At 34.2% G+C, this 14,420-nt stretch overlaps 1 protein-coding gene across 3 annotated transcripts in view; it reads left to right on the forward strand.

Moving 5' to 3' along the window:
• The first annotated feature begins 1,217 nt into the window (after positions 1–1,217).
• Positions 1,218–14,420, forward strand: part of LOC149570157 (melanoma-associated antigen G1-like protein) — a 105,322-nt gene continuing 92,119 nt past the window's right edge. The window contains exons 1-7 of one of the 3 annotated variants that reach the window (XM_089822818.1): positions 1,306–1,444; positions 1,605–1,691; positions 6,115–6,361; positions 6,459–6,611; positions 6,698–6,803; positions 9,101–9,145; positions 9,547–9,622. In XM_089822818.1, the coding sequence (XP_089678944.1) occupies positions 1,635–1,691; positions 6,115–6,361; positions 6,459–6,611; positions 6,698–6,803; positions 9,101–9,145; positions 9,547–9,607 (669 nt within the window). In that variant the 5' untranslated portion in view covers positions 1,306–1,444; positions 1,605–1,634 and the 3' untranslated portion in view covers positions 9,608–9,622. Of the gene's footprint in view, positions 1,445–1,604; positions 1,692–6,114; positions 6,362–6,458; positions 6,612–6,697; positions 6,804–9,100; positions 9,146–9,546; positions 9,623–14,420 lie in introns of those variants that run through there. The other 2 variants (XM_089822816.1, XM_089822817.1) reach the window with 2 other exon arrangements.

Genomic DNA, 14,420 nt, shown 5'->3' on the forward strand with positions numbered 1-14,420 from the left:
GAATTAAGGAAATTATATATGTTTTTCGCTTTAGTTTTTTCAGTAGGGTCCCATCTTTCCATTTGAAGGAAAGGTATCTATGTGAATCAATATCAGTATCTCTAGGGAGATTTAAAGAATTGCAAGCATTCTTGATAAGATTATAAGTTCTGATTTGAGAGTTAGGAAGGCCAAACCTGGTAGAAAGATAATGCCAACTTATAAGAGTATCATGTTCCATAATATCCATAATACATTTAATACCCTTAGAATTCCAAGCTCTTGCAGAGCAACCTTTAGTAAGAGCAAGAGGCTTATCCAAATTGGTGAGGTTCCACCAAATAGAACATTCCCCCTGAATGGAATATTGGTGATCAAAGCAGATGTTATCAATGTAATTTCGAACAATTTCCCAGACCTTCCAAATGGATCTAAAGACCCAGGTCCCTTGAACAGAAACAACAAATCGGCCAACCACCAAGTCGTAGAAGGGGAGATCCTTCTAGGATTTGGCATGCTTAGGGGCCCCACATTGTAATTATAATTTTTGATATTTAATATATGACGCATTTAAGATTTGAGCTATGTACATTCCTTGGTCATTTCTAAAATTTGAAACATCATGTTAAAAAATATAATATTAAAATAAATAGATTCACAATAAAAAAACAATGCTATGAGATAATGACTATTATTATAATAAGTTTGATACTAGATCTAATGATCAAAGATTAACAGTAAAAAAAATCTATTTCTCAATTGTTTTTCCTTTTAGATATACATATTTATTATAATACATTAAACTCTACCTTGTATAAATTGATTTCTCTTTTAAATTACAATATTGATTGATTCACAAATGAATCCCACAAAATAATAATAATATATCAATCTCATTTCTACAAACATCATATTAAATCTAATAATGTAAATAAAAACTTGAATCAATAAAAAACAGATTATATTACAATATTATATTAAAAAAGTTGCATTGAGAATATCAATTTCCAAATATTCATTTACATTTTCTTTATTTATAATCTTTTAAATATTTTCCATTTCATAATTATTTTGAATACTTTGAATAGATCTAGTATGCTCTTTAAAAAAAAGAAATTCAATTCTTATGAAAAAGACTATAAACTTAAAACATATATCTTCATTTTTTTTTAATAGTTTTCTAATTTAATATTTTTATTGTTTTTTGTACTTTTAAGACTTCCCACACCATATTAACAATTGCAAATCCATTTGCAAAATATTAGTAGCCATTCTAGGGTATATGGGCATTTTTATTTTCCCGCGGGAACTCCCTGCTCCTCCCCATCTTAGCTATCTTGTTTAAACAAATGTTGCTGGAGAAACGTACAGCTGCTCTGCAATGCGAGTTCTCTGTTGTAATAATTTGACAAGCATACGCTGATCTCGCCTCTCGCTAATGTTCTGCTCTCCAACTCTGTAAAATGTATAAATTTCTTAATTCAGCAACAAACCGATTGTTCTGTGACTTAATATTTGATTCAAAAAACAAAAAATGCACCAAAGAAAACAATTTATGTTTTGTAAAATGACTTAAAATTTCTTATTTAGTTATTAAAAGATAACATAGATGATATCTTATGCAGAAATTCGAGACGAGGGAGGAGCCGGTTACAATGGCCAGGGGAGACGCGGATCCTGATGTTAGCTCACAAGCCAATGTTTCCGCAGAGGTTCGTGGTTTCTTTAGTTAGAGTTTTGCATATTCTTTCAAAATTATTGTTTAAATGAACAAAACCCTGTTAGCTAAAATTATAACGTCTATTTAAAGAAGAAGAATTGAGTGTTGGCGGACCCTTGGTTATTCAGGAATTCTACACCAAAAAAACACTGTGCATGACAGAAACCAGAAACTATCTTTTAAAAAAATTGGGGTACGCATCAAGTATTACCTGTGAAATCTCAGGAGTGTCGGTTCCCACACATCTGAAGTCCTATAACCTTGTCCGTTGCTGAACACACAATTAAATTTCATTAAAATGCGATTAGGAAGCCCTGATAATGTTGCTTTCGTGGGTGGGAATCCAGTTGCGCAAACATCAATATCACCATATTGTTGTACTGCCTGCAATGGAAGATGCAAATAAACATGTTAAGACAAAAAATGGATTCAATTCAAGTATTATTGTTATCCTTAACAATGTTGTAGGGATATAAAGGCACCAATGGGGTTGCGCACCACATATACATAAGAAAAGTACTTACGTGTTCTTCAGTTGGGCTAACTGTTGCAATTGGGCGTTGAGTAAATACTGCAGAAGGTATATATCTGTCTTGAATAATTAAATATATAAAAATAAGCTTTGAAAACAATAATATAAATAAAACCAAACATGAATGATCTTTAAAACATATTGATGGAGGTAACACACATGGGAGATAAACAGTGATCGCTCCTCAGATAGGAAATATATTTGCACACAGTTACGAAGATTTGACTTAGGGTTGTCATTGTAGATAGATAGATAGATAAAATTTTAACGTCCACGAGGCCAAAAATAGCCTATGGGACAGCAAGACAACTCAAGCAGACTTAAGTAGCGCTGTTCGCCTCTTGTGTAGACTAATGATGAGCCCCCCCAATTGCTCAATGTACTCTTCGTTGAACAGGTTATGCCAAGAACTGTCACATATAGTATCCGCAAACTTATCCCTGCTATCCTTGTAGGCCTCACATTCTAGAATAAAGTGCTGTTCAGTTTCCACTTTCCCAGAATTGCAAAATCTGCAAATTCTCTTTTCCCAAGCCTCCTTTGGCCTCTTCCAACGCCGGGTCTCACAACGAAGTTGGTGAGAGTTGGTTCTCAGCTGAGCAATAAGAATTTTAGCTCTCCAAGGAATGTTGGCTCCTATGTACACTTTTTCGAGTTGATCACAAGTGGGGTTGAACTCATTTATATAATATAGTTTCTTCCTCCCAATCTCGCTTCCCCAATTTCTCTTGTAGAATTTCTCCATAACAAAGACCTTTATTTCTTTATTACTTGTGGGGCACATATTGAAATGAATATTCCATTTACTCATCCACTTGATGTTTTGTTGCATCCATGTCCTTTTTCGCTTACATAGTGTGTCACTAAAGACAACTTTCGGCCATCTATCCTCTTCCATTTTTTCGATTCTTTTTAGATAGCTTAAAAGGCGAACCATAGCAAGTGCCTCAATAGGCGCAGCCCCCATTTCACTTAGCATGATGTCATATGGAACAGTGCTTTTAATTTTAAACTTGCTTGTAATCAAGCGCTTTTGGATTCCTTCGATTTGTTTCCATTGTGCTATAGTAGTGCTGCTGGCCCATAATTCACACCCATAAAGAACAACTGGCAGCACAAGAAGACCAAACAAGGTTTGAATAGTTTTCCAATCCCACAACTCCGCTTCACGGCACCTATTCTGAAGAGCGTAGAAAGCCTTCCATCCACCTAATGTCCTTTTATACCTGCAGCTAGACCAGCTTAGTTTTTTGTTGAAATCGATGCCAAGGTATTTATATTCCGCAACTTCTTCGAGAACACTTCCATTGTAATAAAATTCATGTTGATGCTGTTTTTTATTATTAGAGAAAATCATAACCTTGGTTTTGCTGATATTGACTTGCATCCCCACCATTCTACAAAATTGATTTTTTATTAATGCTCAAATTTGATTTTTTAATTATGCTAGCCGCCTTAAAATTGTATTTTTTTTTAATGATAGTGGCCTTCTAGATAGAAGTCTTCATGTAGCCAATGGGAGAAACATAATAGTTTTTTAAATACGAGCAAAACCCAAATTGTTTTTTGTAATCATCATTAGTACTGCACCAACAGATCTGCGTTTGCCGTTTCTAGCTCTATTTGCAAGCCTATTGTAGAACTTGTGGATTGTGCATTATTTGCAAGCCCTAATTTCTTTTTAAATCATTATCAGTACTGCACAAATAGACCTGCATTTCTAGCTCTCTTTGTAAGCCTATTTTAGCTTTATTTCAAAATCCTTCTTCCAGTTTGCAGCTATCTCTCTTTATATAAATGACTTTAAGATGTTTCCAATTTCTGCTAAAGCTAGGAGTTTTCATCCACTAGTTTTCATCTTTTAATTTTCGATATGAGGGGCTTCATCTCAGATTCCTGAATCCTTATTTTATATTTCACAATGAAATTAAATATGTCTTAGCCCAAAGATGATCTCCTTTCTTGATTTTATCTTTCTTTATACACCTTTTCTATTTAATTGACACGACTCTTCATTTCATGCCTTTTAACCCTTTCATGAACTTAATTAAATCCCATTTTTAATGATATTGATTATTTCTCCTTGATCACTCCTTTTAATACCATAGGCAGCTGATGGTGATAATTAAATTCCATGTGATTAGGACAGTGATCTATTTTTTTGTAGTTGTCCAAGGTGTTTATGTTTTATTTGCGACCTGTGACATGTTATTCATTTTTGGATGAGGCCATTACGGCCCACCCTTCCCATGATTGCTTGTTCTCAAGCAAATTTAATTGGAATAATCAAAGATGTTGGAACCTTCCCACTTGACATTCTGCATAAGCTGATTCTTCCACTTAATCAAATATTCTGGTATAATCTTATCCTTAACATCCTTTCTTTCATGTCAATTGTTGCATCAAGTGACAAAATCAAATTAACTTCATCATCACGCAGGGAAATTTTGCACATGGCGTGGTTGCTTTTTTAGCACTTTCTTGAGGTGAGATACATGAAAAGCATTTTGAATTCTACTATTTGCTGGTAATTCTGGCTCATTGGTTACTTCTCATGACCTTCATGTAATCTTATAAGGTCCATAATTCTAGTGGGATTGTTACAATCTAGGACAAAGAGGGCACTTCTAGAGTCAAGTACCCCCTTACAAGCTTCACCCGACTCCGCATTGACAACTGTTTGAAGGGAGATAGGAATGATCAGGGAAAGCAGGTACAAGCCGTGAAGCAAGAGGGCTGTGATAGACATTCACTATTAAACTTGGTGTAGAGATGGCTTTGGGTGGATCCATCATGTCTCTTCCCCCAACGTGCTTATACTCTATGAATATGATGTGGCTTGACTAACTCTAAAGATTAACTATATAAATGTATATGTTTGTATGTATATTGCATATGTCTGTCATGCTGTGGTTACATGATTTGAAACCAGAATATTATCATTGAGAAAAGATTTATTTCTTAGGATGTAATACGAACCCTAATTTGTTGCATTTGTGATTTTAGGGTAAATTAGGAAGGGGACATCACACAGAAAGGTGGGGGTAACCTCACTTTTTGGCCCGAAATGGATTGCAATAGAAAGATGGGGTTAGGCACACTTCCTATCTCAGAATGGATTATGAGCAACAAATCTGACAAGCATAAATATTAATATGTGACAGTTCGTGTCTAAAATTCTAAATGCTTTGATATATGGCAGATTTTAAGGATAATAATAAGGTGAAGGATGATAGTGTAAATAAACTGAAGTTGCAAGATGAAAGAGTTAAATGATCGGTGGATTATAACTTTTTTGGAGAGTATGGCGAGAAAAATAAAGGAAAAACCAAGAAAAGTATGAACAGAGTAGAGGAAGAGTATGGCGAGAAAAATAAAGGAAAAACCAAGAAAAGTATGAACAGACTAGAGGAAGATAAGAGTAAAGGATTTATTTCAAGTATATTTAATGAGATGAATGTAAAAGGGATTAAAGGATGAATAAAAAATTAGATACCAAGAGAATGATCAAATTAAACAAGGAAATTAAGGCAAAATAAACTGGGAAAAAGAGTGGAAATGATATAGGAGAGAGCCAGAGAAGGTTTGAGTTTGCTTATGAACTGAAAGGGAAAAGGAGGAGGAAAGTAGTATGTGTTACCTTAATATCTAACATATTGAAAGTTACATGCCTTTACAAGACATTTTCTAATTCAACATGATGCTTTCAAGTTATAAATAAACTCATTTTTATACAGAAACTTTTACCAGATCAGTATGATGAGCAATGCTCCAGAAATGCTGTTTTGTAATTGGTAGTAAGTCTAGAATAAAACATTTTGGATCAACTGCATGATGCTACCCGGTGAATCGATTTATTTCTGTTGTGTAATTTGTACTGCAGGAAAGGGACAAACTTGTTTCTGAAATAATGAGATTCATGCTTTTCAAAAATCATCAACACCCTGGTGTTCCTGTAAGACGGGAAGAGCTAACACAGATTGTCACTAAGAACTATCGTCAAAGGAATCTTCCAAATTTAGTAATTCAGGATGCGCAAAAGAAATTTGCAAGCATTTTTGGCTATGAAATGAAGGAACTACAGCGTTGTCGATCTTCAAAGGACAATCTCGCTCGTAGTAGTCAACAAAGTAAGTTCTTAAGTTTTTTATTTAATCACATGATTTTTTTGGAAATGATCATTTGTTACATGTGCTTTAAAGTAGGTCATCCATGTGGTTCATGCAGGCACAACTGAGGTCAAATCATATGTTTTAAAGAGTACGTTGCAAGAAGAGCTTCGAACCAGATTTGTTGAAGACAAGCACAGTTCACAACTTCTTGGATTGACTTTTGTTGTAGTTGGCATTCTGCAACTCTCTGGAGGCAAAATTCCAGAAGGTAAGTTTTAGAAATATGAAAAAGTTCTTTAATGTGCTTATAGTGATATTTAAAATTTAAGCTTCCCTGATCTCTTTTGTGAACAGATACATTATGGCAACACCTGAGGAGACTAGGGGTGGATGAACATGAGGAAAGACATCTTGTTTTTGGAAATGTAAAACAGGCAATAGAGACAATAACCAAGCAAAGGTAAGACTTAATGCTCAGTTAGTAAGGTGCGCAGCAATGCTTTGGATGACCACAGATATTTGATGGAAAGAATTATATCATGCTGCGATCAAAATTAGGGCTATGATCATCAAGATTTTGAATCCTTCAGCAAAAAGGAGTCTGCAATTAAATGATATCTAATAAATTAAAATAATGTCTTTTAAGTTTTTGTACACTGTAGTTAGGATCTGGTAAATCTAATGCAAAAATCTTATCTTAGACATCAATATTATATACTTCTTAATCCTTACACGTTTTCAGTATACATCCTTAGCCTCATTTGGTTGTGAGAGACAAATAAACTAGTCCATTAAATTACATCCGAAATGCACAACAGTACCATTGAAAGTTTAACTACCCCAGATTTTCTCCCAGAGTTGACATGCTATTAGGATTTCCCATTTGGGATAATAGTTAGATGGCAAATCCGTATGTGTGTGTGTGTGTGCCTGCGTAGGTGTATGTTTCTATCCTATATTTAAATGAATGGATATATTTAAGAAACAATAGAAATTAATAATTATAGACAACATGGACTGAAATGCTGGAATCTAGTAAAACTATGCGTTTGATTGCAGACGAAGATTGAAATTTTATTCACTGTGAACAAAACACTTTTAAATATCAAATATATGCCTCTTTTAACAAATAGAAATTGGCAGATCAGGATTGGAGCTATAATTTGTTGGAAATCATATATTCAATTTATAAGTTCCATCAAGTTGATGGTCCATACAAACCTTCCTTATTGTGCACAGAATTACAACTAGCAATTAAGCTAGGTTGGTGGGTCATAGTTTCATTCTCAATCTCAAAATTACAAAGCTTTCAGGAAACAAGAAGGTAGACTGCAGAAAGCTGCAAAACCTTAACTGGAAAAAATATCCTCATTCTTTTGATGCCATTATTTCACCTCTAATACTTTTCAACAATCGCTTATGATGGTGGATATCTTTTGGGAGTGGTATTTAAATGGAGATGCATTCTTCTTGTGATTGCTAACATCCCACCATTTTGCAGTTGAAGTCAAGTTTGTGTGGTCTACGATGACAAACAAGTAGCCATGCCTTTGTTTAGATAAAGGCAAACCAATTATAAAATCGATTGGGATGCTCTCCATGATCTACTTGAAAGTTTGTATCTATACAACTCAAGCTTCCAATTGGTGTGTTGTAACATCTCCCTTTGCTTGGGTCTTAACTAACAACTAACATATCAAAGAAATACAGTTATTACTTCATTTTCATAGGAAGACAGTTATATCAGTTGTATTCATGTGAATGAGATTAATAGTTACAATCATTTAAACAGAAATTTTATAACTAACAATCGAAGATATCATCAATGAGTTTGCCAACGGATTTAAAATATACATACCATAGAATTCAAAATTGACAAATTGTCTAGAGATGCTTCTGCAAAAAGCTAGGTTAGTCCATAAAATACCTCTTAAGGAACAAATAGCTATAATACTTTATCGTAATGACAAATACCAATATATCATCTAGGGCATCAGATACCATTGTATCAATTAGGGAATCAATTACTATTGAATCATTCAGGGCATCACATGCCACTATCAATTAGGGCATCAATTACCATTGGATCATTTAGGGCATCACATACCACTGTATCAATTAGGGCATCAATTACCATTGGATCAATTAGGGCATCACATACCATTTTATCAATTAGGGCAATAACATTCAGTTAGGAAATACACTCATATTCATTATTCAAATAAATGAAGGTAGAGATAACAATCCATTAGATAAACTTATCCCTTGCATATAGTAATATTTCATGTTCAGTTGGAAGATCAACCGATCTAACTGGTTACCAATTATATTAACGAGAAAAGTTGCTTTCAATACGGGAAAATAATTGAAATGATGATATAACTCAAACCATCTTAGCTTCTACTTGAATAAGCATCATAAAAGTAAAATACCTGTTATCAATGAATGTTTGAATGCTTAACCTATCTTTGTCTGATGCATGTCTTGACATCTTGTGGAGAGGGGAAACATTGTCAGGGGCTTAACCTCCCAACCACGGACCTTAGACTTATCCCGACATTTTCTCTAATTAGAAAGACCCTCCCTACCCTAAATAGACATGGAGTACCTTGTCAGCCATTGAGCATTCTGGTACTTAAATCACACCACTCGACTTGACAATATAGAATGAATTGGACATGCATAAGCTATTAAATGTTTTCTTTTAAGCAAAAATATTTAATGTATCATATTTGATTCTGTTTCATGTTGTTGCAGATTGTTCCCTCACCTCTTTACCCTCTTTCTTGGCCATACAACTAGGTGAGTCTTAGGTATTTAGATCTTAGAGTAATTCAATTCCTTTTGCTGAACCTCAGCTGGGGTAAAAATATTACAAACTTCAGTATGTCATATCATAGTCTTAAGGCTTGGAAATTGATCTTAATGGACTTGCAAGGAATGTAATTTGGTTATGAAATCCATCAATAGAACAAAATGTATGAACATATCACATACTCTTGACCTTTACTCAACACGGAAAGGATGGACTTATCAAGTATCTATTTCAATATTGCAAAGCTATGATAGTTTTACGCAATTCATGGACACATTCTTACTGCTGTATATTCGAATGCAATTGTAATTTCTGTAATAATTCTCAATTAGAAGAGCTGACCACATAGCCTGGTCTGGAACTCATGGCATGGCTTATCTCTATGCAGCCGAGATGTGAGCAACCACTATGCATCACTTGGGGAGATAATGAATACGGCTTGTCCTTGAATATATGCAACCAAATAGAAAATGGAGAAACATGAGAGAGCAGAGGTATAACGAGCAGAATAATGCTGTTTTGGTTCTCCGACTTGCATACCTAAAAGAGGCATTCAAAAATAGCAAAAGCTTCAAAGAAGCCGTAACTCTTGAGCAGTTAAAAGAATTGTCTTCTTGAATCATTGATAACATATGCAAAGTGTACATTTTGGCCTCTTATAAGGAAAATAAATATGGAAGGAAACTCGAAGATTATAAATCAAAAGGATAATCCGTAAACATATATATTTACTTGCACATATATATTTTATCAAGATGGCATCATATTTAATGTTTATCCAAGCTTGTACCTATTAAGTATGTATATCTTATCTTCTTATCCACTCATGGTGTGCACGCATTTAAATGTACATATTTTAATAAATATAATCTTGTAAAAGATAATACCACGGTGTCACCTTATATGCACGTACATAAATATGTATTATATTGAAGTGATGAGAATGTCAATCATAAACCATTAAAGGTATGTACTTTCATTAAGATAAAATGTTTAATTTTTTAAAGATTATTCAATAGCTCATGTGTGTCTAATGTGTGTATCCTGTTATGCAGTCGCTAGGTCCTCAACCATGGTGATTCATGATTCATACTCATTTGCCCAGTGATGGTGATGCTTTTGTGCTCAATTCTTTTCTAACAATGCTTCCATCTTTTTGATGTGCTCCCTACAAAGAAATTCTCCACAGTTGAATCATATTACCATAACAAGTTAATCATAAATAATCATAACTGCTAACCGCATTTTCAATTCTAAGAATTCATTATAAATAAACAACTAGCATGTTATCTTCATATGAATTTATAATGACTAACCATCTTACCATTTCACAGGATTATAACAAATTTAACCATCAACTGACTTCATGTGAAACTCAACGGCTATATGAACATTTTAAATTGGGTCAAAAATTGGGATGTAACATGTGTCTAGTCCACCTACAAATTCCATATTGAGGCTTCCCATCCTCTATTTGCACCCATTTATGGCATGTACAACCCAATGTTTTTTATTACTATGGTTGTGTTACATGATACATATACATGGTGAATCTAGATGCATCCTCTCTCAGATTTGGCCAAAGAACATAATACAGCAAATCTGCTACATCTTTTTCCTAATATAGGTTGCTTTGTACATTTTTGCCGGTTCCTCCCATGAGCTGAATTCTTCATCCTTTAGGTACACATGGCTTGCCCAATTTCTAGACTGGTCCTTCCTTGAGGTAGAGTTAGATTTTTTGTGATGTTCCCATTCAGACAATTTCTAGGAAGTAGTTAGTTTTTCTGTGATGTCCTCAATCAGATGATCCTAGGAAAAAGGTGATTTTTCAAACATGTGTAAGCTGAGACAATAATCAATGCCAAGCATAGATTCCAAACTCTAGCTCGTCAGCACTAATACAAAGAATGCTTGCAAATGAAATAGGCAACTTCAAACAGCAAATTCAAATCCTTACAATGCTGATATACAACTTCAAATGCAATATGAGCAATGGATCTAAGTAGTTTTGTAAAATTACATCAAGTATAATAGTTGACATGATTGATGTAAACCCTAGATCTGAGCTCTATGTGCCCAGGTTGATCAAATACAATTGCTTGTTCTGAATGATATAAACCCTAGGTCACCAAATATACTTAGAATAAATAACAAGAAGAAACCCTTGAATTTGATTTTTATTCAACTGCAGTGGTTCGAAACAGGGTACAATGCTGATGAAATCATGCTGGAAACATAAATTCAGATTTACAACAATAAATTTAATTACTCACAAGCCTTCTTGTTGATTCAAACCAATAACTGATTTGATTGACTGAAAATGATATACAGCTGTCCCACACTAGTAAATCCCTGAAAACTGGTTTTTTGGCAGCTGGTAAGAGGCCGCAATAGCTGGAAATGGGGATGATGGCTCCTCCTCAACGATGGTGCTCAAGATCTATGGCTTGAAATGTGGGGTGCAGCAGTACACAAGTATAGAAAAGGTATTGCAGCCACTGTTGTGAGATAAAAATGACCCGAAATTTGAATGCCACAGCACCATGGTCTAAAATTTAAATGCCCTCAAGAGTGAGGTAGGTGGGAGGGAATGATTGATGCAGCAACAGATGATGATGGCACACCTCTATAATGACATCAAAAATGCAGATCGCAGCACCAGGGTTGTATAATCACCCCCTAAAAATGGAATGGCTTTTCCACAATGATATTACTAGGGAAAAAGAAGAAAGGCCTAGTCTCCAAAACATTAGAATGCAGAGTTAGAGAATCAAAATCTAGAGATTGTGAAAGAAGAGTTGGAAATGGAAGGAAGAGATAAGAGAGCCATGCCAAATGAAAACTCTGTTGAAGCACATTATAATGTCCTTATTCAGTGGCACAACATTGATAAATATGATGGCAAATTTGATCAAAACTATGTAGAACCAGAATGTTTCTAGGCCTACCTAGAATTGTAATGGTGAGGAGAGTACCTCAGCAAACAACAAGAACAATTTTTTTAATAGAACCATTATTGATTCCACTGCCAAACCTTTCTAACTGTTGAGTAACATGGATCGTTTGTACTAACATTGCCAATGTAATTGATGTCTTCCAAATGCAGATTTGAGGACTCATAAATATAAGAGGAGGCATGTCTCATGAAGAGACATGTCTCTATAGTTAACCATCATTAGTTAATATATTAATTATATAAATAACCATATGCATAATATATATATTTATAAAATAATAATTATATATGTATATAAGAATAATTTCCTAATGATGATTTACCATCAACAATGTATCTCATGAACGAATCAATCTGATTGCAACTACAAACTTAACACTCCCTCTTAGTTAGGGAGGATTGATATAAAACACATTATGCTCTTGAGTATATGAAGAGATATCATCTCAGTATGATATTCTTGGAATGACAAATTTAAGGATATCAACACAAATCCATAAACTTATATGTTATCTTTTAATATAATCCAAAGTATGTTTCAACAAGAAATATCAATCATATGATATTCATCATACGTATATTCTTTTGGTATGTGCAGTGGCATCAAATCCTTGAGGCCTACCAAAAAAATATGTTATATCCTAGAAGGATATGAGTTATTTTATTTTTGGCACTCCAGGACAACAATTTAATATAGTCTATCGAATAACAAGAAATCACAATGTCATAGTCTCTATTATGACAAGTATCATGATTTTTGACACTTCGGGACAATAACTTAATGAAGTCTGATCGTGATATGTTCATTATCATGACTTCCAACACTTTGGGACAATGACTCAATGAAGTTTGTCATGATAACAGGTCTATCATTTATAAGATCGTCACCTTACAATGGTTACCTTTTGTTTGATCATGATATGTTTGATATCATGACTTCCAACACTTTGGGACAACAACTTAATGAATTTTTTTATGATAACAAGTCTACCATTTATAAGATCGACACCTTACAATGGTTACTGTTTGTTTATATATGTCAATGAAAGATCATCATCTTTCATTACATGTCATATGCGAAATAGTAACCACCATGAACCAAGTCAGAGGGTGGTACAAAGGCTTTCACCTCAATTCTCTCTCACAAATAAGAATGCATTACAAGGAATTTCACTTAGAACTTCTCCTCATAGGGAATATATCATTCACAAAGGATTGCACCTCAAAATTCTCCCTCTAAACAATGATCTTGGGAAGCCAGGTCTAGTAGTTACTCCCTTAGAGGCGCTCTTCCCCCAAGGGTTTTTGTCAGACTCACTTTGAATCTGATATCAATCTTCTGATTTTCTAGTGATAAGTTAATACTTCCTCATGGTGCACTCAAGAGTAGGCCCATCAAAACCATGCAATCACACACATGTATTTCTAGACTCCCTCTGAGTATTAATCTTCTAAGCTTCTGCATTGCCTTCGAAGAAGTGTCATACTCCATCTCAATGTAGAAGTATACCCATGTCTCAATCATCAAAGATATTTGCTTCAAGGGCCTCACTTTATCCAGTCTAGTCATCAGATGACTAATGAATTTTAGATCACAACTTCTTTCGAGCTACTGTCATGAGATTGAGTCTGCACAATATTTGGTAGCATGTGTAAGGTACCAACCTTCTTTTCCTGCAAAAAACCATCTTTAGATATAAAATAAAAGATCAAGGCAAATAATTCTTATAGCATGTATAGAACTAAAAATAGAAAGAATACAGTGAGTAGATAAATGTAATACTCAAAAAATACTCATCTGCAAATAAACATCATTGATACAAGTTGCTCCAGTGAGGGTCCATATGCAGCAAATCAGAAAATCGTCTCCATATAAGCATTTTTCAAACAATGGGAATGAAACATTGGTTATAATTCCTCCCACAATGTAAAATTCCCACTTACTCCATTATATAGGGTTTTCAGTCACTCTTTAGTCCCATGACTACACACATCAAATTCTTTCTTCCGTGATTGCAATCTCTTAATAGTGATTTTACAACTCACTAAATCTATATCATTTCGTTATGATATATGCAAAGCATAAGCTCCCTCAATGTGTCCAACTCCCTTTCCAATATATGAAGTAATACAATCTCTATCTCAAAACATCTTATCTACATTAGCTAAGATAGTGTTTGATTGTTCTTCATGCTTAATCTTCACAATGTTATAATGAGATTTCTAATAACATCATCTAAATATTCTCGGTATTATGTTTATGTTGCATTTCATACAAAAGGTTGGATTCTAGGCTTGCTGTA

This window comes from Cupressus sempervirens, chromosome 3, assembly GCF_028749045.1.
Source record: "Cupressus sempervirens isolate cs-2001-9-10 chromosome 3, ASM2874904v1, whole genome shotgun sequence".
In the NCBI taxonomy this organism is placed as follows: domain Eukaryota; kingdom Viridiplantae; phylum Streptophyta; class Pinopsida; order Cupressales; family Cupressaceae; genus Cupressus; species Cupressus sempervirens.